The following is a 25639-nucleotide window of genomic DNA, read 5'->3' as shown; positions in this document are numbered from 1 at the left end:
TTCTGCAGACGACATGAACAGATCCGTATCTAGAACAGTAATTCATTGTGAGGACATTGTAGAATCTGCATGCTTTATGCATAATGCTGAAGAGACTGTGTATGTTGATTTGGATATCCTTCATTTTGTCAAGAGACTATGAGCGACAGATGCAGTATCTTCAGCCTTCGCAGGAGTCTTGTTCAACTTAACACGGGGCTTTTGATAGGTGTAATACTCTCTCCAAGATTTCGAGTTTCAAGAAACGAAAGTTTTGACGAATATACGGTATCGAAAGATTCATCTCTGTAAGCCTAAGACAGTAGGGTTACTAGTCGGCTCCTATTGAACGTCCCCGAGAATCTAGGCTTGAGCTGCCGGGGAAGTTCGGTAGTAGATACCTGGGTACAGTTTATAGTATATGGCCGACAAGATATAGGGTCGTTGGCCACAGAGTTATCGACGCGCATTGAATCGATGCATTTGCGCTAGTGCTTGGAGGTTTCTAGAAAGAACTCTACATTCGGTATTCAATTGTCATTCTATAATAATCTAGATGTGTCACTCATAAGAAGTCTGCTCAAATATACACTGACGTGATATCAGCAGGTATTCATTGATCCAAGGACAACAGAGTGATGGCGACAAAGCTCGTTGTTTAACTAAATTTGCAAATTGCGGTGGGAGAAATCGACGGCAACTTTTTTAACTCGCTGTAGAACAATGAGATGGATTATGTGCGGGCAGTAATAGTGTACCAGACCCAGGATGCGCCAATCGGGTTCGAATGATTTCGCGTGGGTAGTCTTGCAATAAACGACGATGGATTCCTGAAGGATGCTTTCTTAAGAATGAGTGGTATTTTATTGCGACTGATCGTCCGTGTAGGAGAAGCTTTGGGTGAAGTACGGTGTTTCTCCCGTGAAAATAAATAGTCGTTTTCATCGATAACTGACAACATTCATTCGGGAGCATCAAGCTGTCCAGAGCCTACATTCTCTTCGAATTCTTGTGGTCCATTGCAGAATCCATTCTGCGTGTCATCCTTCTTTCCAGATCTCTTATCATAACCGACCGTGAGTTCTCCCGAAATTTCCTCTCGTCTGCATTCGCTGGGCCCCTTGAGATTAACTGCTTCTTTTGTGGGAATAACAATCTTGGCACATCGTCTTTGTTTTGAATTTGTAAGGCCGTTACTCGTCTATTTCATCCCTTGAATGTCTGGGTAGCACTCAAGCTTGATACGTGTACCTACGGCTTTAGAGGATGTCCTCGTTGTGTCCTTTAGCATCAGGCGTAGCAATCAAGCGCCCAGCAAAATGTTCGAGTATATTGGGTGTTATACTTTAATATAGCACGCGATACCACCAGCTCGCGACTGTAGGCTCCCATTTAGTGTATCCACGATTCTCCTTGCTATTTCAAACAAGCATCTAGGCGATCATGTGTACATCTTCGAAGGTTTCCCGCATCTAGATCTGAGGTTTCTGCGAAGCTGTAGTATCTATATACAAATGTCAAGAGTCCCATAACTTCGATGTGATAAGGCCTCTATATCCTCTTTTGTGTTGTAGCCATGTGAGCCGATATGATTCGGCACACAAGGAATGATATGAAAGCCCTTTGATATTTCTGTTCATGAATCCTTGTGTAGTTGCAGCCTTGTTTTCGCTCTTATTCTCGTGAATATATCGTGGAGTCTATGGAAGTTCTGTAAATAGAATTGTTAGTGAGTGTCTGAGTATCTTGCAGGAGCACTTACCATGCCTTTCAATTTTCAAGCCCATAGCTTTCTAGAGCGCTTTTTGAGGCCTGGAGAGACATATGCCAAGTGATTCTGTGATAATATAACGCGCTGTATGAGATTTGAGGGCATCTAAAGACTCTTCTGGTAAGTCCTGTTAACAAAAGATGCTTACAAAAAAGCTAATCACGGTGGCATCTTTAAGTCAGGTCAAAAAGAACAAAGATTGATTGAAGCTTAAAGAATATACACTTGCGTATATACATTTACAGTCGAAAGAACACCGAGCGAGCGCCTTTTTTTCTCTTAATCAATCTTAGTCAAGTCAATAATATCTTATAAAGGGAAAAATTTTGACAATGTTTACCTTCAATTAGGTATTAATTGTAAATTCCAGTTGTTTTATTATGTAACAACTCTTGACTCCCTAAGTTGGACATGTTGATTGATCATTTAATTAATTTTTCGCTTCGAAAAAGGGGCAGGAAACATATCCAAACTGAACTACTCCAAACACTATTAAATTTTAAATCCAAATAAGATACATTGCTAGATATTCAATCAATAAATCAAAAATTTCCATTCATAGACAAATGAGTACTAGCGCAATCTGAGTCGATTTCGCTCAGCCCTTGCACACTGTCAATTCTTTAGTCCAGGAAAAATCTTCCACGCCGCCCGCTTTTTATGATAGGGAACAAGCCATCGATTTGAACAAAATTCAAATACATACCACCCGAGTTATTCTCTGCCTTCCATCTTAGCAACGTCTCTTCTATCTTACTGTATCAGATCAACTGTGCTCAGTCCAGATATATTCTTTAGAAACCACTAGCTAAGAAGAATAAGCCATCATGGATAACACCCATCAAGACTCCGTAGGTTTCTATCTCGTTCTTAAACGAATATTCTTTGTTTGTGAGGATATCACTAACAATTTAATGTAGGGATCAAATGCCGGCAGTGTTACTGGTGTGCCCACTACCCAACAAACCAGTCGAGGAACCCAAACAGGCGCTACAATGACAACACAGCCAGGCTCTTTCCAGCTTTTTGGAAATTTGCCGCCCGAATTAAAATTAAAGATTTTGAACATCGCCGCCCGAGAGGTTCCTCGTACCATCGAGATGACACCACAAGGAAACCATCGAGGATACGCACCTGCGCTACTTGGAGTCAGCCATATGGCCCGCGAAGAGGCTTTGAAAGTTTATATTGCCTTGCGACCAAGATCTCTACAGCGTATCTGGTTCAACCCGGACAACGATACCCTCATATTGAATATTGGACTAACGATGTCAACGATTTCTCGAACAGCACCGCCTGTGCTAACGTCAATTGCATTAGCACCAGCTGCGTTAACACCAATCGTATTGCCAGCACCTGAATCGACGCTAATTGCATTACCACTACCTGCAATGTATCCATTTTCATTAGGGGCGCCTGCCCTGGATAGACTTTTCTTTTTCCATATCGTTGAAGCTAGGAACACACCTGAAATCTCGCAATGGATGGCTTCCATGGGAATTAAATCGTTTGTAATTAGGTTAGGATTTTAAACCTGTTTTCGGACAGATATTATGGATACCTCTGATTACATGCTGGAGCTTTGAATACGGAAGACCCCAGCTCTTTTTCGGGGCCTCTCTTGCTGAATGGAGTATTTGAGAAAGCTTGAATCATACGTGAGGGTCTCACTGGCACACTCTCAGAGACCTTTGTTCAACGGTCCACCATTCGGTTTTCGATCTCAATCACCACAATACTTTCAACCCTTCGAACCAAATGCTACTACCTCGTTAATTTCGTCTCAAGCTGGGGAATATGTTTCATTTCCAATCAACCATGGCAGCGCTCTCCTCCTCTCACCAACTCCCAAAAGTTTTTCCAGTCTATGCCATTTGGATTCTCGGAAGCAGCGGGTACTCACTTTGCAAGTTGAGTACTGGCATAACGATTTCGCAATTTCGAAACAACATTGCAAGCAGCGGAAGATATTCAGACAGTATTTCCAAGAAGGGTTATTTGGAGGAAAGCAAGCTGGTGTGACTCTCAACACCACTGGCTTAGTCATTTACTTTTCTTTTATGGATTCAGCTTTCTGGGACATAACATCATAGTCTCTTCGACGACAGGTGCCAGATGTTTCCTTTTCCTTACTTTTTTTATCAATTCTGGGCATTTTTGTTCAGACTTCTCCTTTGTTGTGCGGTTTATGGTGCTAAAGGACGTCAGTCAAATCATCCTGTAACTTTCAAATTACATATGACAAGGCACAGCGATTTAGAATCAATAAGGCTTTAGCGTCTCTCTCTATTATTTGTGTGTACTTCATAGGTCTCAAATAAGATAAAATATCACATGTTTCCAATTGTGCAACGTTAAAAGCGTGGCAGCTACCATTGATTTTGCAGTGTAACGTGAGAACTCAACGCATAAAAGCCTGCACCCTATCAAGACTCTTGTATCGAAAAACAACCCTCTGATTGATGCCACAAAGTCAACTTTTCATGGTGGCTGCATGATGAAGTATGTGTATGAAAAGGCTAAAGATCAGGCTGGGAGCTGCCTTGGGTGTAATCTGGGGCGAAGCATACGGGTGCTGACATGGCATATGTTGCACCAAATATGCACATGTAACAATGCATAAGGCTATGTTTATTAGGCTTCTCAATGAGGTAATTTTAAGCAGGCATAATTAGATGGCATGTGTTAAAATTTGCTAAATGAATATTGAGCCTGAGAGAACAAACTGCGTACAAAATCGTGGATCTTCAAAATCCTTCTCGCTGAGCAAGTTGGGCAGCTTATAGCAATAAAATTTCTTGATCGTTAGAAGTATATGCATGTAGTTCGAATCGATGTCTGGTATCCCTGGAAATTTGAATACCTCTCGATTATGAAAATATGCCCAATGAATACACGAAGAGAAAAATCTGTTGGCGTTTTGCCTGAGATTGATATCTCCCCCCTCTCAAAGCTGGGGCCTCCATTCCCCTCCAGTCCTTTCCATATCCATGGAAATCGCGAAATCCGCAGCTCGAAATGACTTGAACTAGATCTTTTGTAAAGACTCTCTTGTAGTTTCAGAGCTCTCGCTATGACTGAGATCGAACTGGTAGTATATGTGTTTCATGCCGGAAAGTTGGCTGATCACCACCGCACAGGCTGCCAACCATGTTCATTGCCCAGTCCCTCGCGCCATACAAGTAATCTGTTGGTAGGTTCTGTATGCCAAAATTAAGACCGAGTCCACAGTCCAGGATTGTCGGAATCCATTGAGGAAGAAGAGTTGAAGATATCTGAAGAATCGACGAGAAGAAGTAAAACATGAGTATACAGCATCCCAGATGCCAGAGCGTGCTCCTGAGGGACTATTAGTAAATCAACTAGTCAATGAAGAAGCTGAACTTACTTGGTGATGTCCAAAATCCCCAGGGGATTCATTCCAGTGTTCAAAATAAGACCGATAGGAAGTAAGAGGAGCCAGAGGAGGAAGACGCTGTACTCATGTTAATACCCTGATACGTTCCGCACTCCATAAGTCGGGACTGACCAGACAAACACAAGGCTCCATCCGCCCTCTGATGCCATCATCCCTGTCAAAATTTCGACTGGGGCGAGGAAGCATTCGAAAACGATAATAGCGACTAGAACCCTTCTTCTTCCTGAAGAAAGAGAATGAGTTGAATTCGGACTATCGTGGAAGCACTCGATATTGATACCTACTGAATGGCCTTCGAGTATGTTCTCAAGTTGAGGCAGAGATAATTCGGATGTTATAGCCATCTTTGAAGCTTAGCCTGATAGGAGCGAAATTGCATAGGTGAGACAGAATGCCAATGATCGCAGAACATTCGTCTAAATTACGTATGATACGGGGGTTGATAATTTATGTTTCGTAAACAGCAACTATGTGAATAGGAAGGTGGGAAGTTCAAGGTACATGACAGGTCAACTACCTAGTAATATATATAGATGTGAGTGTATGTAGTTTATAGCGTCAATATTTGAGTGAAATCTGATATCTTCAGTGCATAATTTCAGATGGCGATTTCGTTCATGGGGAGCCACTCATCGCATCTATTGGGCAAAAGAATGCCTTATTGCTAAAATCGTCCACACAATGATGCTGAATGACCGGGGCTTAAATCAATGTGTCATGACTGCTCCTCCTCCCACTGCATTAGTCTGAAAGATTAAACACAAAGCTTTCCTGGATACCAAGAGGCGCCAGATCTTAAGTCGTGAAGCGTCTCCCCTTGAAAGATTCCTAGTTTCGAGGCTTAGTGGTCCGTAAGGCTTCTGTCGGGTCTCACTACATAATACATGCTGTGTAAGTTCATTTTTGTTCGAGCACAGCGCCTTTGTATGGGGCACCGATCCAACACTTACACAAAAAGTATTGATCTCGCAGATTGTGCAGCCTTCTCGATTCATTCATATATGAGCACGACACCCCATGAGAAAGCATGTACTCAAGCAATCAGTGGGAACACAGAAACCAACTTCGATTTACAAGCGATATCATTGAAACCGAAACGAGCAGTATTCCGTAAGGTCCAATGATCATTGATGCTGAGTAATGTTGTTAACTATGTGGTAGTGGCAGATCAAGAACCTCACCCATGGGAAAATCAGAATATATGCTGAAGATGGAGAATGAGAAGCCCATGCACCAATGTGGTGGCTTCCATTTGTGTCAATCTTTACCCCTAAATGCATCCATCTTCACTGGGAAATGGGCTTTCAGATCCAAGGCTCTATCAACCGACATTAATTCAATCAGTCATAAAATGGAACCCCGGATTCAAGAATCCCATTCCTCAATTTTGACCATTGTGCCCCGCCGGCCATCATGCCATTCTCTCTTCCTCTTAACTCTCGTACTCCTAAACATCAGCTCTTCACTTCTCATGGGCGCAACCTTCATCTGCCTGAATTATAGCAGAAGTCTAGAGACATCCAGCTCCACTATGTCCACAGTAAGTCTTTCCCAGACCTTCACCAAAGCGTGAATCTAACAATTGCAGATCACCGCTCCCATTCTGAACTCCTTAGACCTTCAATTCAAGTCGTCACATGACGTCATCACATTCTGCAGCTTCGTCCTCGCAACAGGTGTCTTCACACTAACAATATTTTTATGGGTGTCACATGGGCCCGACTCTTCATGTCCCTCGTGGCTTTTGATAGTTCAAGCCTATGGATATTGGATAGGTTTTAATCCGGTGGAGTTGGTGCTATGTATCTTCCCCTTGAGTGTTAGCGTTTGGATGATGCTCAATTGGGCAGTGGACCTTCTCCAAAACCGAAGAGACGTACAATATCTTCAACAGGTAGATTGTAACGATAATGCAGTGTAATTGGTTTGAGTTATTGTGGGTTTGATTTTTTGGAAACAAGGGCAAGTCTCCGGGAGAGGTTATGCTCGTGAAGTATGGGAACGCTCGCGGGACCAAACGGCGTGTTTGGCAAGTCTTCATGAATATATGTTATGTAGAAATGCAACTCAAGAAACTGTTTCGGAAAGGTATGCCTTTTGAATTTTGAGTATGAAATTTTGCTTGGATGTATCCTTCTGATTTCCCTGATCCGTTTCCCCGACATCAAAAGTTTGAACGTGTGAATGAAAATCAGTAGTTGGGTTCCCGAACATGATTTGAACCCGAAAAGTCTTCATGATTGCTAAACAAAAAATCTTCTTCCAAAAAGTGACCAATATAATTTACTCGGTCGACTTTCGTAAAATGACCTCAAGTTCATCCCACCTACCAGCTCTCATAGGGTCAAGCTTTCTCAATTCCGAAAGCCAAGCTTTACAATCTTGTACTTCATCATGTTCAGGCAGGCGCATTTCCATTTCACATACAGCAAGTGTGTACTCAAACAAAGCATCAAAAACCCACTTACAGTCCTCACCTCCATCAAGAAAGTCCCTCAGATTGATAAGTTGCTGCTTGATATATTCTATACGATCTTCTCGAGAAAAGTTTGGAGTTATGGTTGCATGACCGACAGACTCAGTGAGAGTTGACATGAGAAATTGATGATAGAACCATACAGACTGATCATACGGATACGCATCATTCCACATAGCTTTAGTAATAAGATCAAACTCTGAAGAAATGTTAGCATAACTTGTAACGCAATATGTTGGACTTAAGTGTACCCTCATCTAGAAACTGCCGCCTCTCAGTTGCAGTCGCTTGCCGCTCTTCGAGCAGTCTTGGTATTAGTTTACTTCGGTTGTGCCAAGCCGAGAAGTTTTTCAACTCCGCATTGATCATTCTTGTAGTATATGCAAACTCCGATTCGACCATGCTTGAGCCATTCAATTTGGGATCTTCCAGTTGTGAAACAACGGTACGTCGGTATCCCCAGCCATGGAAGTTTCGACTGTCTCTTGTCAACATCTTCCCCACTAAAACAAGTTCGCGCTGCCACAATCCTCTCGCAATATCGGCAGCCAATCTGTCATTTGCTTCTTTTAATAACCACAATCGATAGTTCCATATCCAATAGCATTTTGGCCAGCCCAACATCAACGGAAATATAAAATCTAAGTCTGCCTGTATCAAATCAAGAATCGTAGAATTCTTCCCAGGATTCAGGGGGTGCGGGTCTGCCCGGATCTTGGTCAAGTCCTCGGAAGACGCAGAGGTAGAGGAGGATGAGGTTACGCCAGACGTCGAGTTCTCGGACAGCCCAGAAGAAGGCAATTGGGTATCCGATTCCAATGATGACTCCGATGATTTCGAGAATAATCCATGAATTAGCAAACGCCTGCGGATGTTCCATATCGTATAGTATTCGGGATTCTTTGATAGTAGTTTGGAAGTTAAGTCGAGTACCTCACGGGTATATTGGCGCTCTGCAACCTGTCTAAACATTAGAAAGACCATCAATCGACTAAACATTGACTTACTTTGAGCTGAATCAGTTCTACCAAAGCTTTGTATTCTTCAATATCCTTTTGTTCCTTCAGCTGCGCCGTTATTGATTTTTGTTCAGTCGTCGCAATTCGTGGCATTCCATGCTATAAATTGAATCAGTCTCAAGTTACCACGAAGTCTGAAGAGACGTACGCTTGCCATCTTGAGAACCTCTCCTTCTATTATTGGAGGCGACAGACTGGCTGAATGAGAGTTGGCGGGGTGGCTGGCAGTTCAGCCTTGTGAGATAGATACCTAGTAGCTCTTGGAAAATGCGACTCATGAATTTGGAGAGTGGGGCTGGAGCTTTGTCATGTAAGCTCCGATGGACTATGGGTCGGGACAACATCGGCTCGAGATCGGTTCACGTTGTTAGTACTTGCTTCCGATAACATCAATCAATGTCTCTCGTCCCATCTCTCCTTTCATTTTCTCCTAATTCTCCTCTCTTCATATGTCCAACAACGGGACCAGAAGGATTACCAACATTCTTACAGTATTACTAACTTCAGCAGTACAGCAGTACATTATCGGTAATGCCTGATTTGAATGTTTCTTAAGGTTATTTTATTTGTGCGATTGTCTCACTATAGGCTTCGCCGGTGCCCTTATCCGGTCGACATTCTTTAGCCATCGTCAGGAAGAAGCCATAGGATAGCTTCAAGGGAATTTCCCGCTGGACACATACGGACCTACCTATCTCTCCCTCTTCGTTCAGGAAATCAGCGTGAGGTTCAATATTTCTATTTACTTTCCATTGTTCCTTTCACGAGAGAGCGCCGATAAGCCGCTGTTCCTTTGCATCTTATCGTTGTCCTCCTCGATTGTCACTCTTCATAGCCTTGCTATGTCTTCTTTTTATAATGATGGGTGGATCAATAGCTCTCCAAAGATCCTCTATTCTCCGGACGACTCAGGTTATGACAGTTCATCTCCCAGACGAAGGCTAAGTATATTAAGTGGTGAGCGCCGTGTCTACCTTTTGATGCATGCCATTGTCTTATATATATGCAGACACTCATTCGACTCATGACCCTCTCCTGCCAAGGTTCCGAGATGAAAATGGGAAAGAATGGAAAACGAGTCTTTCCATGCGGATCAAAAATGTGATCAATGGAGTTCCTATTGACCAAAATCTGTCAAACATTGCTCCAAATAGTCTTCGGTTTGATGGATCATCAGATAGCCCCAAAATTCCAACTACTTCATCCTCTTCGACAGCACCTCGACCCAATACCAAGTCTAGACCAGCTCTTTCGAACACGCTCCGGGCTCGAACGTCAGTTGACTCGACCCCAACTAGAAAGTCTGCTAGCTCCTTGCATTCTCCAGATCGATTTCTTCCTGTTCTGAAAAGATCTGATTCCGCGACACAAAGCTTTCGTGCTAATAAAGATCCTGGAAGTCTCTCGCCTTATGAAAGATTAATGAGACATAGCAGTGCAAGCCTTGATGCTTTCAACCCACGTCGACGTGCTACATCGCCAATTCCCCTAGCTTCTCGACCTGATTCCAGAAGAATTGTTTCTGCAAATCGCGGCAGAGGTATGGAATAGATCAGGGGTATTAATTGATTTCCATTCTGATTAATTTATAGGTGCTACTGCCCTTATTTTTCAGAGAAGTGCTCCAACAACACCCTTTGGGGAGAGGCAGGTGAGTACAAGCTTCATGTCATATTTCAATGATATATTTCCGTATATTCAGCAAATGGCTACGCAAGACGAGAATTTAAGAAGCGTTGATCTTTTCCCTGCCGTACTGATTACCACAGGTCAGTGTAGGAACCGTATGGGCCGTCGGAGGAGTGGCTCCTGTGAGCGCTGGCATCTCAGACGGGCGTGGCGGTATGCTTGGCAGTGGGACTAATGCACCGTTATATACAACATCCTTCTCCGCTTCACGTCCAAAAGCACAAGAAGACTTTGAAAAGCATGAAGACAGGCTGGCGCAAGCATTAGACATTGACCGTACACAACGCGTTTTTGAATTTCGAGACCCATTAGCCACACCACCCATCACTCCACTTGATTCTAGGTCTAAGAGGCATATCTTTGACACCAAGACTACATGGAATGGAACAGAGTGGGTGCTTGGTGGACCGGAACAAAGTCCGTAATTCTGTTTCATGCTTTTCTTGTGTACAGATTGGGATTCTGATGATCATATAGAGCAACAATTGCCACAAGAACCTCGCACGCTTCCTGTTGCTCCTTTCAAATAAGTTTGTCATTCGCTGCTATATAGCCTTTACTAATCTTCAGCACAGTTTTAGATGCACCAAATTTACGAGATGACTTTTATTGCTCGGTTCTCGCATACTCTGGAACGAGTCATACACTGGCTGTCGGTCTGGGCTCATTGCTTTATGCATGGTCCGAAATGGCAGGAGTTCATTTACTTCATGGCGGAACTTCAAATGCTTCTTGGTTGACATCGCTGGCATTTTCATCTACACAAGGAGCCAAGTCAATACTTGCCTTTGGCAGGTCTGATGGATCTCTGAGTTTGTTGTCACTTTATGACAGTCTATTGCCTAGATTCGAAGTCCAACAGCCCTGTCCTATAGCTTGCGTCACTTGGAGACCTTCGATAACAATGCGACCTTCGCGAAATCCACTTGCCCCGGACATTATGGTGAAGACAGAAGATCTGATTGTCGGAGATGAACAAGGAAATATATATTATTATGTCGTTGAATGGCCTGATGCATGGGAAATAACTCGCGATGGCTGGTCTGGCTCTATGACACTCATTGCCAAGATCTCTATTCACACCCAACAAATATGTGGTCTCTCATTTTCCACAGATGGCTCATCATTCGCAACTGGAGGTAATGATAATCTTTGTTGTCTTTTCCGTACAAATGAAGTCACCCGGCCTTCTCGTGGTCAACTAGGCACCGCAGAAGAAGTGTTTCTTGCCACAGCAGGTATGCGTCGCATACATAGCGTAGCGGGTCAAAGTCGTGTTAAGGAAATCATTTCCGGGGCCGAGAAACATCGTTGGGTTCATGGAGCGGCTGTCAAGGCAATTGCATTTTGCCCTTGGAGAGATGGCCTAATCGCAACCGGCGGTGGAAGTAACGATAAATGCATCCACTTCTTTCACACATCTTCCGGAGCCTGCCTAGCTACTATTAGCGTAGCAGCTCAAGTTACTTCTCTTATTTGGTCCACTACTCGTCGTGAAATCGCAGCCACGTTCGGGTACGCGCAACCTGAACATCCATACCGAATCGCCGTTTTTAGTTGGCCAGACTGTAAGCAAGTAGCTGCTATTCCATGGGAAGGCGAGCATCGAGCACTATTTGCGATTCCATATCCAGGTGGCCCGAATGAAAGCCATAGTAGTAGGGAGGGGGGAAGGGCCTTGACAAGAACGGCCCAAGAGGGTTGCTTGGTCGTGGCTAGTAGTGATGAGAGTGTTAAGTTTCATGAGGTGTGGACAAGTAGTATGAAGGCTACTAGTGGAGGTGAGGGCTTACTAGGTGGAAGTGATATTTTGGAGGGCTTGGAGGGGATTGACAAGGAGGGCGCTGTTATCAGATAAAGTTGTATTATGGCATTGAGGTGGTGAATGGGGGGGGTGAAGATGAGTGTTTAAAGAACGTATAAGGAGATGACGTACATAACAGTCTGTACATCTGTGCGAAAAAAAATTGAAATAAGATAAGGAGAGAAATGAAGAGGGGGGGGGAGTTACTAAATGAAATGAACGCGAAATCGGAGAGATGAAGAGATGTACTACACCTGCTTTTCTTTTGTAAGTTGCAGACACGAGTACATACAAATTTGCTTATTCTTCTGAATCAAAACAAACAAATATTCCTTACCTGAAACTATACTTTTGACTTCGCATGTCTGTCTACATCTTCGATTTTTGATACTTGGATAAGGGGGCTCCGAGCAAGTTCCGAGAAGTATGCTGAGAAAATGTTGAGAAAATGCAAGAAAGATAAATGAGACCGGTCGCCGGGGGAGTAGATTGAGCGTGTACATACATTACAGCCTGATGTAACGAAAGGCCAAGCTCACCGAAAAGCTATAGAGATGAATGGTAATGAGATATTCGTTGGTAATGAGAGAAGAAACATTTTGAATTTTCAAAGGGTTCGATCTGCTTGCTTGCTTAGTTGGAAAGATAGATAGATGGGTGGGATTTATAGGATTTATAGGAGAAGTAAGTACTGGAGATGGATGGTTTAGATGCTGGATATTAATTTGGAATACTGGAATGCTGGGATACTAGAATTCTGGGATTCTTTAGATCTTGATTGGTGGGGATGAGATGGGAGATTCTGGGTAGGTGGGTGGGTGTGTAGGTAGGTACTTGGAAGAGATGAGAAGATGAAGATGAAGATGAGAAGATGGAGATGAAGATGAGAAGATGGAGATGAAGATGAGAAGATGAAAAGGAGTACTGGAGTAGTACTCCTCTGTTTAACTACTTAGCTGCTTATTTACTTAATTATTTATTTATATTATTATAGAAAAGAAGAATTTATATATCAACTACTGAATACTAGATATTAGATGTTAGATACTAGAAACTGAATATAAGATAGATATTAGATATCTACTTCCCGAGGTCTTTACTCTTACCTAGGTAGATATATAAAAGTAGGATTTATAAATCTATAGTAAAGAGAGTGAAGAGAGTGAAGAGAGTGAAGAGAGTGAAGAGAGTGAAGAGAGTGAAGAGAGTGAAGAGAGTGAAGAGAGTGAAGAGAGTGAAGAGAGTGAAGAGAGTGAAGAGAGTGAAGAGAGTGAGAGTGAGAGAAATTAAAAGAATAGAGTAAATGAATAGAAGAAATAAAAAGCAAATGATGAAAACAGAATCGGGATTCACCGGGAGCTGTGGACAGGATAGAGAGAAATTGTCACGTGGATTTTTACACATAATAAGTACAAACATTTGCGCTAGTGTCTTGGGGTTGCAGCGCATAATAGTTTACTCGTAATCGTATTTCTTACATTCTACAGCAGGCCCATTTTCCACTCGCTGTCACATGTCCATACGTTTGTACTCATACAGCACACACCATACACCATGATTTTTTGATGTGTTTGTAGTTTTGTATTTATTGTCTACGGAGGTATGTATCTCAACGCTTCGATCAGTCAATCAGTAAATACCCGTCAGATCGACTTGTGCCCCTTGGGCTTACTTGCTATACCAGATTCCACTATGTTCACTCCTCCACTTCTCCATCGGACTGCTCTACCAACGTACCATGTCTGCGTATTTTGCAGCAAGCGGCACTATCGACCTCTCCATCCCCAATCCCGGCATACAAAGTGCTTAGCAAGCCAGTAAACATTGCTTGATCATCAAGTTGCCTTGGTAAATATGATGATCGAATGTTAAACGCCAAACACCTTGCTCACGTGGAAAAACAACGATGGGTGGTATTTCTTGAAAGGAAGAGAAAAAAATGACGTTAAAAAAGAAGAAAAATAGGGAGAGGCATCCTCCTCGCAGACAGGTATATGCAGAGAGATTTCTCGGATTCTTCTTGTGTTCCGCCACGCCAGACTGGCAAGAAGGATCCTTGATTTGAGATGCTTGTAGACTGTTCTCTCGAGCATCTCCGAGGGATTTTGGAGAAAAATCTCCCAATGGTGGTTTGATCGTTGCTTTGCCCCTCGACGTGCGGCATATCTGTAGAGATGCTATCCCATGTGTCGTGTTTCGTATGCGTAAAGTGGAGATGGTCATTGATAATATTTCTAGGGATTTCTGACACTGGATCGAATCGCGAGGAACAAATGCTCGGTATCATCATTTTGTATCTGGAGGATTGAGTATTTCTCAATCTAAAACGAAGTCGAGATGTGAGTCCTGTAGTACTCCCAGAACTGTTCCTATCTTGTGAAGCTTTTGGAGAGAATTGCCATTCTGGATAAGACTGGCTATATACCCGAAGCTTTTCCTGCGGATTTGGAGAATATTCATACATTAGATAAAGCACATTCAGGTACGTCAATGCCCTTCCAAGATCGCATTAGTTGTTTACAGGAGCAGATGCAGACGAATCTGTGTCCACAACTCCGGCTGCGCTAACATCTGGAGAAGAATCTCCACCAGTGTGGATAGTCTGCGCTTGGGCTTGTGTTTCAATTGCAGCCGTGGGGACTTCTACGACCGGAATGACTTGTGCGGTTGTTTCCTGTCCCTTTGATTCGGCTGCAGTCGGAACACTTTCATTCTGCTTTTTGCTTTCTGGCACTGGTGTTTGACTGGGTTCACTTGATTGACTTTCTGGCTGAGAGATAGCTTTATTTGAGGGTTGAGTCGATTCGGTATCCTTGACAACTTCTTCTTCACGACTTGAATCTTCCGTGGGCTTTAGGGCGAGATTTCCTGTTTCGAGTGTTTCCTTTGGCATTGAGGGTTGAGGAGCGGGAGCTGTTTCTTCGACTACCATCGGTTCTGGTAATGAGGCTGAAACTGGCAAATCATTTTCTCTATTTAGTGGAGCAGTACCGGGATTCACAGCTGGAGCCTGAACACGGCCCCATTCTAAAGTTGGATTGGCATTGTGTCTATTGTCGGAGATAGGTGCGGTTTTCGAAGAATTTTGCGCATTGTCTCCATTTCCTGAGGCGTTTGCTTTAGTAAAGTCCTGCTGTCATCAAGTTAGTCATGAATTCGTATCTGAATTCCAATGATTGAAAGAGCACTACTTACTCCGCGGGCTGGCGAAGAATATGCCGCGCCTGGTGAAATTTCAACTCCTATCGTACCTGCCGATGGTTCGGGAGCTGAATCTTCTCCGATGTTGATGCGCTTTGAAGAACCTCGAGAATTTCCCTTCCACCAACTTCCCATGCCGACACCTCTAATCTCCCCATCACTCAAAACATGCTGTGCATCTCCATCACCTCTTACATTGCTTTCTTCCATTTGTATGTCCTCTCCATTTCCATGGTCCATAGTTCGCTTTCCATTTCCGTTCATGTGTGTTTCCAGCCACAACTCGCGGTCTCGATCAACTTCCTGGTATTCTCGATCCATGTGATGTTTCATCGCAACATTTCCCCGCTCCATCCCATTAACCCCTTCAACCCACCTGATGTTCATGATCAAGTAACTCAGACCGTCGTGAGCACGGGTGTTCTTGCCTCCCCATTCACGACTCTTGATACCATATCGGATCGTGCTAAAGTACTTATCAAGACAACCCAGAACAAGTACTGTGACATGAAGATCGCGATTGTTACGAACTGGCATAGGACCTCTAGCAGGAGGACGGTCAAAAAATTCATCCGGTCCATCAGCCATCGTATCCAGTTCTGGCTCAACAGATATTCCTTCATCTGCTTGATAAAGATCCAAAAGTTTGACATCGATATCGTCGCTCCATTTTCCGCAAATCCAACCTTGATGAATTAATGCCGCAATGATGTCCGAGTCATCCGAATAGACATCAGTACCCCATAGGTTTTTCCGAGCTGTGATTTGTGCTCTGCTTGGCGGCTGAAGATGAACCCGGGAAATCTTAACTGTAAATGTACAATTGATCAGGTTTTCGAAATTCGCGCTGCTCCTGTTAGTACCAGCAAATGCGCGATTGTATGGCACTTCGCCAGTAGAGTTTGATCGGTACAATGAGAGGTTTGCTTGGTAATACTCGCCACCAAGATGGCAACGAGGGTGCTGTGAAGCATCATCAATGATCTCTTGTGAATGAACTCGGTATTTGGGCATATGGAGGTGGTTGTTCATAGGAGGAGGAACTTTTGGTCCTACAGAATTGTGATTTGGTCCTGCGGAATGGTGATGATGGTGATGGTGATGATGAGAATGTGGATTGGAGAGATGATGATGCGGAACAACAGAAGTTTCTCCGTGAGGTGGGGACACATCACCATTGGTTCTTTTGATGCTTTTAAAGGGCGTCACCGATTGAGATGAAGGTGGCGGGATTTGATCCAAAGCACCGGCGACTCGGTGTTGGTGACTAAACAGATTAGACGGATCATTAAAAAAGTGGAATGTGGGAATGTGAACATACGTATGTCGATGTGCAGCATGTTTTGTACGCTTTCCTCTGCCATTGGGAGTTTGTCTTCCAGTACTACTGTCGTCGTCATTTCTATCTTCCTCCTTGAGCTTACGGCGTCTACCAAATGGACGAGGCATTGTAGAGCTACCATTTTCAATGGGCGAATTGTGAGCAGAAGGGGAATCGAGGTCTTCACGGCGTGAGCCAGAGAAAGGCAAACCAGCAGTAGCAGATCCCGCAACAGGACTAGATAAACTCAAAGCCACTCCACTTCCAATGCCAGGAAATATTTTACCAAACTCACTCTTGATACTAGGTTCACCAGCGGGACCAGGTTGCTGTGATTGTGCACCTTGTACAGCTTGAGGAATAGGTGAGACTCGACCTCCTCTACGGTTGTCTTGAACACTTAGAAGCCCTCTTTGGTTTTGATGTTGCTGCATCATTTGAGGAGGTGCTTCTTCGACTAATCTTCTCTGCGGGGAGTCATGCTGCGGGTATTGGGGATTAGGTGGCATTGACCCAGCAAAGGCGGATTGTTGAGCTTTGGCTTCCGCTCGCTGTCTTGCTGCAGCTTGCTGTTCCTGCTGCTGCTGCTGCAACATTCTGTCCTCAAACGTTTGCTCAAAATGAGGGCCTGAACCCGATGCTTGTTGCTGCTGAGAGTGTGGCGGATAATGAGAGACATGAGCGTAGCGGGGGTCACGTTGATCATTATTAGGGACAGGTTGATACGCAGGGTGAATACCGTACTGAGGGGCTGCGCTCCTTGGCTGGTCGTAGACATTACCATGTGGTGCATAAGATGGTGGTGGTCGCTCATATGTCGGTGGCTCAAACCCAATTCTTTGTTGTTCATGTCCAGGACGTACCCAAGCTGCTTGTTCGCGGGCGTCTGCTTGACGACCATAGATTTGGGGATGATTTCGTTGAGACATCTGGTGTGGGTAATCTCCGTGTATGCCAGGTCGTGCCTGTTCCTGCATGGCCATAGCTTGCTCCCGCTCCGAAGCAGACCTTTCCCTTTCCCTCTCCCTCTCCCTCTCCCTCTCCCTGTGATTTAACATCATGGCTGCTGCTGCTGCTGATTCCCTCTCCGCCCTATCTCTCTCTCGCTCTCGCTCCCTCTCTCGTTCTCTATCGATATGCTCGAAGACCGGGTCATGTCTACTACTGAAACCACTGGGTCTTTGATGAATTGGCTCTCCTCTAGTTAAAGTCTCCATCCCTCGAGGGTCTTGCTCTACTCTCCTACCACCAAGTTGTGGTTCACCATGAAACGTAGAACGATCTCCAGGGCGAGACGTCGAAGAGTGATATGTCATTGGCTGGCTGTTTGGTCGCGGAGGCATGTTCATGTTGCTACCTCTCATGCCTTGCGAGTCGCGCCGATCGTCTGGATGCTGGGCGATTGGATTCTGAGAGGGTCTGTGACCGTAATGTTGAGGAGTAGCATGTCGGTGATCAGGCGTTCCATATTGTCCAGCACCTGGTGGTGATCCTGCAGAATTCGCCCGGTGATCTCGATGTTCATACCGTGAATCGGGGGTCCGAGGACGTCCAAAAGATGTATAGTCATTTGCCGCTGAGCTGACGCGCGGTGACGCATGCGTCGCACTACCATACATCGGAGGTGGTGCCGATGTAGTGATTGGGGACGTGTACTGGTTTGGCATCTGTTCACGAGTAGTCGGCGCTGGGCCTCCAAGTAATGATGAAATGGACATGTTACTTCCAGCAGTGCTAGGTGGTCTATTCAAAGGCGGTGGCAACTCTCGGCTACTTGGAAATCCGACCGGAGGCCCAACCGACACTGAAGGTCCTCGAGGATGCGGTGGTCCATACCCGTGTTGGATGGGTCCTTGGTGTTGTTGTTGTTGCGGCGAAGATGGTGGAGGCATACCGCGTCCTACCGGAGTCGAATGCCCAATCGAGGAAGAGCTCGGGTGCCTTGAATGACCTCCCCCATGCAACGGTGGTCCTTCTTGATAACGCGGTTGAAAGTATTGACCATCAGAAGTTCTTCGTTGATGATCCGGGTATGAAGGCTGGCCACTCGGTGGATGCGACGACGGGGGATATTGCGAAGGTTGTCCGTTTGGCGCAGGTGGAAACGTAGAACGGGCGTATGGAGAGGCCGTGTTCGTATTCCGCGAGAACGGTAACTGTGGCGGTCGACCTTCCATGACGAGAGGGTTGTCTTTGTCTATGTGTTGTGGAGGCTGGGAGCTGTTGGCTATTCGAGTTCTGGTTCAAAGGTGGAAAAGGTGGAAGGGATCGAGAGAGTTCTAGGTCCGAACTAAATAAGGAAACCCACAGGGTTAGTGCCGGTAATTGTCATCTCCTCTCAAGGGGCGAAGCTAGTGAATATGCCACTTACGATCTTGAATCCGGGAGGACTGACGAGGGTATCGAACCTGAATTGACTAACAAACAATGAACCCCGCCAATCAAGTACTCGTAGTGAATTCGCAAAGACGTATTTGTTGAGATCTGCGAGTTAAACGGATGAATATTGTGCTACAGATAACGGTAAAAGGGGAATTATGGCGCAGGGACTTTTCGTGGTGGAGGGTGTTCAAGAGGAGGAAGACTTTTGAGGGTATCCAAAATAAAATGAAATGAAGCCAAATACCAAACAATCCGATATCGATCGCGTTTATTGAAAGTCAGTAGTAGAGGATTCATCCAGCGTAAGATAAAGCATGTTAATATTTGAGTGAATTATAGTCGAGATGTGAAAAAGCGAAGGGTGATGTTCCTCTCCGGTGATGATGAAGGATGCTTGCGGATTTGGAGTTGGTGAAGTGAAGTTCGATTTAGAAACCCAAGATCTCGGTGTACAAGAATCTTTCTTTTCCATGAAGCTTTGATGATGAAAGTCCAAACTAGTTTAATCGATTTTAGTTTGAGTTTTAGCTTTTAGTTTCCTTTTTCTGAGCAATTAGCGTCGACTGGTGGTCTTACTCAATTAGTGAATAATGGAGAAAAGCAAGTCTGCAGATACCAGGATGAACTCACTAATGATCACTTGGAGCTAGGGACTAGGTAAGCATTGACCATTCCGAAAGGGGATAAGCGGGAAACCCCGGGGGGGCGTTTGCATGTATTTCTATGAATCAGTCGACGGGGATTTCCACCTTTTGACTTTTTGTCCAGAATATGATGCCTGCTGAGCTCCTGACACCTGTAAGCAAAAGGGAAGCTAAGGTGGGACGCTAGACTGTGATGGGATTAGACTTGAGCTTAAATCCTCAAAATGGGGTAAGAAAAGAAGGCACTAGGATTAAATGAATTGATTTATTTTTTGGGGTGGTTGTTGTATGGAAGGTTTCTATGGAGGAGAGAATGATCAAGTAGGTACGTATCGTAGAGATGATTAGGTAAGGATTGATTACGAGTAGAGATTTAATAGAGATTAGAGATTTAATAGAGATTAGAGATTTAATAGAGATTTACTATCCATTAGAGTACTAGCCTAGTATCTGTCTCTCATCTCTCAATCAAGGTAACCTACTTGGGTAGCTTGTGAAGGATATTGCATTTATCATCTTGGCATTTCCTACCCAGGTCCCCCAGACAGGCAGGTATCCCTTCCCATATGTTTCTTGACCGCACATACCCGTGATGTTGACACACACACTGCTCTGTATATTACCTACACTGCAGCTTATCTCCCCCGGTACTTTGGAGTTATCCTTTCTTCACTTGACCATAGAGGAAGTTGGATATATCTGCTCGGTAGGAAGAATAGCTTGATGTGTACTAGGTATGTAACCTTACTTGGAAAGGGTACCTAATATAAATAATAACTCTATAAATTCCAACATGAAACACTACGAGCCATTTAACTGCTATGCGACGACGATGTGACTACTACTTCTACTTGTCCATCTGTCAAATGTACTCAATCCTAAATGACTACCTAGGTAGATACGTGAAAACAACCATCCAAGATACTACTAGGTACGTAGGTATACCACATGTCTTCAAGTCATTCAAATTCCCATCTCTACCAATCACCTCCTCACCTCCTCGGTAATCAAGAATCACCTAATGATTATCAAATCAATCTCCCACCGATCGTGCCAACCAAACCCTAAATCTACTCCAGCATGCAAGCCAAGTACCCGCTCACCATTCCCTTCCAATAAAGCGCGTCATCAATCGTCCCCTCACCATTATGTACATGAAACTCTGAAACACATCACATATCAGCAAACAACACTGCATACATAGGTATATACCTACATACATAGTACATACAATACATACAATACATACTTCATACCTGCGATACAAACACACAACACCATTCCCCTTCATTCATCCTTTCCCCTCCAAAAAGAAAAGGAAAAGGGAAAGACATCTCAACACCTGCAATCCATGATCCCCCTTTCTTTCCACTTTCCTTACCCGAGCAGTGAATCAGTGAATCAGTGAATATCTCACATTCACTCCTAGCTAATCAGTAGACCAAGATGACAACTTGGTTCCTGGATATTCATCAATGTGTTCGCTCAGGATCGAGTGAATGGATGTCTTGATTCCAGCCACGTTCTATGAGCAAGAGCCACCTGCATCCATGGATCCCAAAAGTTCTTTGTGGGTGAAGAAAGTGAATTTGCATTGTGGTGATGTGATCCATATATATGATATGTCATGATATTTACGAGGTGGAAGTTTGACCTCGGTTTTCGGAGTTTAGGGTTAACGCCGTGAGTTTACAGTCATCTTGATTTTGACATGGAGAAAGGAAAGAAAATGGGGAATGAGAATAAATACTAGGTAGGTATCATCATCATCATCATCATCATCATCAATCTGGACTTCTCACCACCCAAAGAGTCAAAGACAACACGGACGGAAAATGTGGAATTCCCGATCATGTACCGGTACCTGAACATGCCACGCTTACCCTTGCGCACTCATCCGCCCATTCCCATTAAGAATTGAGACCATGATCAAGTAATTACTAGGGAGATACGACACTCCGTAGATACTCTATTACCAGGTAGATATCGTAGATACCTTATCGCTACCTTATCCACCAAACTTCAAAGACATTCAATGTGAGACCTGAATCAGCAAGCATCATAACCACATCTTGGTTTGCTGGTACCAGATCCAATTTCAACATTTCATATTTCATTTCTCAATTACACTCGACATGACATGAGATATCTATCATCCAACGGCAATGAACAGATCTTCCTCATCTACCGGTCTATCGCTTCCACTTCCCGGCTCCCCAGGATCTTCATGGGCCATGTATCGAGCTAGGTTTGCCGCTATTTTTCACGGCGCAGATACGTCGGTTTTGATCGCGTTTTGGTTGTTTGGTAGGTAATCATGCTTGCATTTGCGCACGGCAGACGGAGTCGCACAACGATTCTTGGGCTGATGGTTCTACAGGTCTGATCAATAATGTTTTGTATGTGATTATTTTGTCGGCGGCCTTGGATTTGGTTGGTAGGTTTGAGTTGCTTCCCCTTTTTGACTCGATGCGCAATCGGAACTTTATACCTGGATGTTTGGGATTGCAGGGTGTTTTCAGTCGCTGACCTTTTGTATGACAGGTCCTGATATTCCGAAATCTGTCGTTTTACTCGCAGATGTCCTACCTTCTTTCGTAACGAAACTCGTCGCTCCTTACTTCATTCATAAGATTCCTTACTGGATACGCATCATCGTCTTTTGCTCCTTATCCTCGGGGGGCATGCTCCTCATTGCATTAACTCCCGACGACAAATCTGTATCGACAAAATTATTCGGTGTAATACTTGCGAGTCTCAGTAGTGGTGGTGGAGAATTAAGTTTCTTGGGTCTCACGCATTACTATGGACATTTCAGTCTGGCAGCATGGGGAAGTGGAACAGGAGGGGCAGGCTTAGCAGGAGCTGGATTGTATGTTCTTTTGACAACTATCATTGGACTATCTGTCAAGATCAGTCTTCTAGCTTCTGCTTTCTTGCCTTGTATAATGCTTATCTCTTTCTTCGTTATACTACCTCAAGGACCATTGAGGAGAGCATCTCTAAGGAAAGATTACAACACACTCTCTGGAGAAGATTCGCTTAATCAACCTCTTACGAGTTCAGATATCGATGATCTACCACCTGATTCAGCAGCGGCTTCTCTACTCGCACCTGGCCCAGCCATCGCATCAGAAGCCTACTCCTCACACTCTCCCCGGCCCTCTTCTCCGGGATTATCTCATCATGAACCGAAATCGACTTTCCTCTATAATCTCCACCGCGCCTCCTCTCTTTTCTTTCCCTACATGCTTCCTCTCCTCCTCGTTTACATAGCCGAATATACCATCAACCAAGGTGTCTCTCCTACTCTACTCTACCCTACTCCTTCCTCGGGAAATCCATTTTCTCACTACCGCTCCTTCTATCCCACGTATGGATTTATCTACCAGCTCGGCGTTTTCATCTCACGCTCGTCTACACCTTTTTACCGAATCCACAATCTCTATATCCCGTCATTCCTCCAGATTGCAAATCTTTTCCTCCTCATTTCGCAGGCGTTGTGGTTTTGGATCCCAAGTGTGTATCTCATCTTTGTGGTGATTTTCTGGGAGGGACTTCTCGGCGGAGCGGTGTATGTAAATACGTTTGCGGAGATTATGGAAAAGGTAGTAGAGGCCGATAGAGAGTTTAGTTTGGGGGCCACGAGCGTGAGTGATAGTGGGGGGATATGTATAGCAGGGTTTGTGGGGATGGTTCTGGAGGTGAGTTTGTGTGAGTGGCAGGTTGAGAGGGGGAGGGGGTGGTGTAGGATGACTTAGCGAGGAAAGGGGAAACGGGAAACAGAGGTGAGATGATTAGATTGATAGAGGGGGGAGGGAGAGAGTGATAGAGAAGAGGGTGATGGAGATAGAGAGTGGGCATGGAGAGAACTAAATGATGAGGGGGTCACCGGGAGTCACCGGCGTTGGGAATTTTTCGTTTTATATCACGCATGCATACATAGATAGATATACCTTTCACTTTGAAATCTTGTCACTAGTTCCACTTTGTTTTATAAATTCGTCTTGATTTCCATCTATCTTCCTACTTTGATTCTACATACCACTTACTTATATCTAACCTACTAGAAGCGTAGTACTCACTCACTCACTCACTTACTTTCCTGACATTAAGCTCGTTCGTTAGCAGTTAATTATGAGGATTCATCACCCCTACTCTTCCTTTCCTCTCTCCCCCTCTCCTCTCTCCCCCTCTCCTCTCTCCCCCTCTCCTCTCTCCCCTTCGTCCGCAATATACGATGTCCTTCTATAATCGTCTCTCTGGTTTATCATCTCATTTCTGATTTCCTTCCCTTCTCCGGATTTCCTCTCTCTTTTGATTTTTTTGATTTGGTTTTCTTGATTTGGATTTTCTTGCTTGTTAAGGGGTTGTCGAAGATATCTTCTTGACTTGTTTGATTTAATTCGATTTGATTTAATTCGATTTGATTTGTTTGTATCGAAGCGGCGGAGGGGGGGAGGAAAGGTAGAGGAGGAGGAAAGGTAGAGGAGGAGGAAAGGTAGAGGAGGAGGAAAGGTAGAGGAGGAGGAAAGGTAGAGGAGGAGGAAAGGTAGAGGAGGAGGAAAGGTAGAGGAGGAGGAAAGGTAGAGGAGGAGGAAAGGTAGAGGAGGAGGAAAGGTAGAGGAGGAGGAAAGGTAAAGGAGGGAATATCGATTAATGTCATGGTAATGGTGATGTGGGTTTTGGGGGGAGAGGGGAGGGGCGGGGGAGGTAAAGAATATATGAGATGGATGAGTGAGATGGATGAGTGAGATGGATGAGTGAGATGGATGAGTGAGATGGATGAGTCTCTGGGGTTTGTTTCTTGGTTTGATATGGAAGATATGAAGGGATAAAGGGATGGAGATATAGATAGATAGGTAGGTGATGAAGGGATAAAGAGATAGATAGATAGATATAAAGATGAATATAAAGGTGAATATAAAGGTAAGTATTTAGGTAATATAAATATAAATATATATATAAATAGATATATAGATATATAAATAAGAGATAAAGAGGTATATAGATATATAGATATATAGATGAAAGATATATATATAGGAGATAGAATGAGATGGATTTTTTTATAAACTGGATCTGGGTAGGTGGGTGGGTACTTGAGTGACTTGGACCTTTAGTTGGAAATGTGATTTGGTGATGGGGGGATTGGGGGGTTTGAGGGTTTGGGGGGGATAGGAGAGTTGTGTTGTTAGTGGTTCTTGAGTTTGGATTGAAGATTTGGAGGTTTGGGGTGGGAGGTTTGGGGGTTTGAGGGGTGAGATATTTGAGGGGAGGTTTGTGGGTGAGTTTGGTGTGGTAATTGAATCTGATAACGATAACAATGATGGTGATGGTGACGCTGATTTGAGAAGAGGAGAACGGTGGATATGTGTATATATGCTTGTGGGCGAAGTTTGTTGAGAAGTAGTTATTGAGTATTGGATATCAGATTCCACCTCGTCTCATCTCAGATTTGGGAATTGGAAGCAAAGGGTGAGCACGAGGGGAGGGGTATAAGGCGGAACTTTAGTTGAGGATCTGTGATGAGGATGATGTTGATGGATAGGTAGTAGAGATATCCATCCATTTTGATATGTGAAATTTAGATGGCAATATTGTTCATCGTTTTGATGTATAGAGAAGCGATGTTGGTTGATTTTTCACGAATTGTGCCGCAAGACTTGTGCTGCAAACTTGCAGATACAGAATGCTTGAATGGTAGCAATGAGAGTTGGGGTCTCGACTGTAAACTTTTTTTTCATTGATGTCAAAACATTGGGATGGTTGGCTAGAAGAGGTGTACCGGTCGGTATCTATACAAATATACGTCGTAACCATGCAACGCAAACCTCAAAACCCAACAAAACATGGGGAGAAATTCCTTTTCCATATCGATTACTAAGCATCCAACTATTATGCCATGCACCACCATGTTAGCAGAGCAGAGGCT

General features: G+C 44.1%; 8 protein-coding genes across 8 annotated transcripts; 4 read left to right on the top strand and 4 right to left on the bottom strand.

Moving 5' to 3' along the window:
• Nucleotides 1-2577: 2577 nt before the first annotated feature.
• On the top strand, nucleotides 2578-3282 carry EAE98_003954 (uncharacterized protein; the record flags this gene model as incomplete). Its single annotated transcript, XM_038951574.1, has 2 exons — nucleotides 2578-2601; nucleotides 2671-3282. 2 exons carry the CDS (start codon nucleotides 2578-2580, stop codon nucleotides 3280-3282), a joined length of 636 nt encoding a protein of 211 aa, XP_038812047.1.
• Nucleotides 3283-4424: 1142 nt separating this feature from the next.
• On the bottom strand, nucleotides 4425-5789 carry EAE98_003953 (uncharacterized protein). The gene is made up of 3 exons (XM_038951573.1): nucleotides 5280-5789; nucleotides 5139-5225; nucleotides 4425-5089 (listed from the first exon to the last, which is right to left on the bottom strand). Exons 1-3 carry the CDS (start codon nucleotides 5510-5512, stop codon nucleotides 4822-4824), a joined length of 588 nt encoding a protein of 195 aa, XP_038812046.1. The 5' UTR covers nucleotides 5513-5789; the 3' UTR covers nucleotides 4425-4821.
• Nucleotides 5790-6181: 392 nt separating this feature from the next.
• Nucleotides 6182-7243, top strand: EAE98_003952 (uncharacterized protein). Its single transcript, XM_038951572.1, has 3 exons — nucleotides 6182-6278; nucleotides 6330-6708; nucleotides 6757-7243. The coding sequence occupies exons 1-3, from the start codon at nucleotides 6196-6198 to the stop codon at nucleotides 7087-7089; spliced, it is 795 nt and encodes a 264-aa protein (XP_038812045.1). The 5' UTR covers nucleotides 6182-6195; the 3' UTR covers nucleotides 7090-7243.
• Nucleotides 7244-7451: 208 nt separating this feature from the next.
• EAE98_003951 (uncharacterized protein) lies at nucleotides 7452-8820 on the bottom strand (the record flags this gene model as incomplete). The annotated part of the gene is made up of 4 exons (XM_038951571.1): nucleotides 7452-7843; nucleotides 7896-8604; nucleotides 8652-8762; nucleotides 8812-8820. 4 exons carry the CDS (start codon nucleotides 8818-8820, stop codon nucleotides 7452-7454), a joined length of 1221 nt encoding a protein of 406 aa, XP_038812044.1.
• Nucleotides 8821-9505: 685 nt separating this feature from the next.
• Nucleotides 9506-12210, top strand: EAE98_003950 (uncharacterized protein; the record flags this gene model as incomplete). The annotated part of the gene is made up of 5 exons (XM_038951570.1): nucleotides 9506-9620; nucleotides 9673-10203; nucleotides 10256-10314; nucleotides 10433-10769; nucleotides 10928-12210. 5 exons carry the CDS (start codon nucleotides 9506-9508, stop codon nucleotides 12208-12210), a joined length of 2325 nt encoding a protein of 774 aa, XP_038812043.1.
• Nucleotides 12211-14665: 2455 nt separating this feature from the next.
• EAE98_003949 (uncharacterized protein) lies at nucleotides 14666-18855 on the bottom strand (the record flags this gene model as incomplete). The annotated part of the gene is made up of 3 exons (XM_038951569.1): nucleotides 14666-15289; nucleotides 15352-16624; nucleotides 16679-18855. 3 exons carry the CDS (start codon nucleotides 18853-18855, stop codon nucleotides 14666-14668), a joined length of 4074 nt encoding a protein of 1357 aa, XP_038812042.1.
• A 3014-nt stretch (nucleotides 18856-21869) lies between these two features.
• EAE98_003948 (uncharacterized protein) lies at nucleotides 21870-23465 on the top strand (the record flags this gene model as incomplete). The annotated part of the gene is made up of 3 exons (XM_038951568.1): nucleotides 21870-22011; nucleotides 22085-22141; nucleotides 22249-23465. The coding sequence occupies 3 exons, from the start codon at nucleotides 21870-21872 to the stop codon at nucleotides 23463-23465; spliced, it is 1416 nt and encodes a 471-aa protein (XP_038812041.1).
• A 509-nt stretch (nucleotides 23466-23974) lies between these two features.
• Nucleotides 23975-24370, bottom strand: EAE98_003947 (uncharacterized protein; the record flags this gene model as incomplete). Its single annotated transcript, XM_038951567.1, has 1 exon — nucleotides 23975-24370. The coding sequence occupies one exon, from the start codon at nucleotides 24368-24370 to the stop codon at nucleotides 23975-23977; it is 396 nt and encodes a 131-aa protein (XP_038812040.1).
• Between the last annotated feature and the right edge of the window lie 1269 nt (nucleotides 24371-25639).

Source organism: Botrytis deweyae (assembly GCF_014898535.1).
Source record: "Botrytis deweyae strain B1 chromosome Unknown BDEW_007, whole genome shotgun sequence".
NCBI lineage: Eukaryota > Fungi > Ascomycota > Leotiomycetes > Helotiales > Sclerotiniaceae > Botrytis > Botrytis deweyae.
The sequence above is the reverse complement of the archived record's forward strand: the minus strand, read 5'-3'. Positions and strand labels throughout refer to the sequence as shown.

Bases quoted from the DNA above. Each gene is read 5' to 3' on its own strand.
- EAE98_003953 (XM_038951573.1), bottom strand. From the start codon at position 5,512: ATGGCTATAACATCCGAATTATCTCTGCCTCAACTTGAGAACATACTC. The intron at 5,226-5,279 runs GTCAGTCCCGAC...ACATGAGTACAG, and splicing joins TGGAGCCTTGTGTTTGTCTG to CGTCTTCCTCCTCTGGCTCC. The intron at 5,090-5,138 runs GTAAGTTCAGCT...ATAGTCCCTCAG, and splicing joins GGGATTTTGGACATCACCAA to GAGCACGCTCTGGCATCTGG.
- EAE98_003952 (XM_038951572.1), top strand. From the start codon at position 6,196: ATGTACTCAAGCAATCAGTGGGAACACAGAAACCAACTTCGATTTACA. The intron at 6,279-6,329 runs GTAAGGTCCAAT...ACTATGTGGTAG, and splicing joins ACCGAAACGAGCAGTATTCC to TGGCAGATCAAGAACCTCAC. The intron at 6,709-6,756 runs GTAAGTCTTTCC...TAACAATTGCAG, and splicing joins CCAGCTCCACTATGTCCACA to ATCACCGCTCCCATTCTGAA.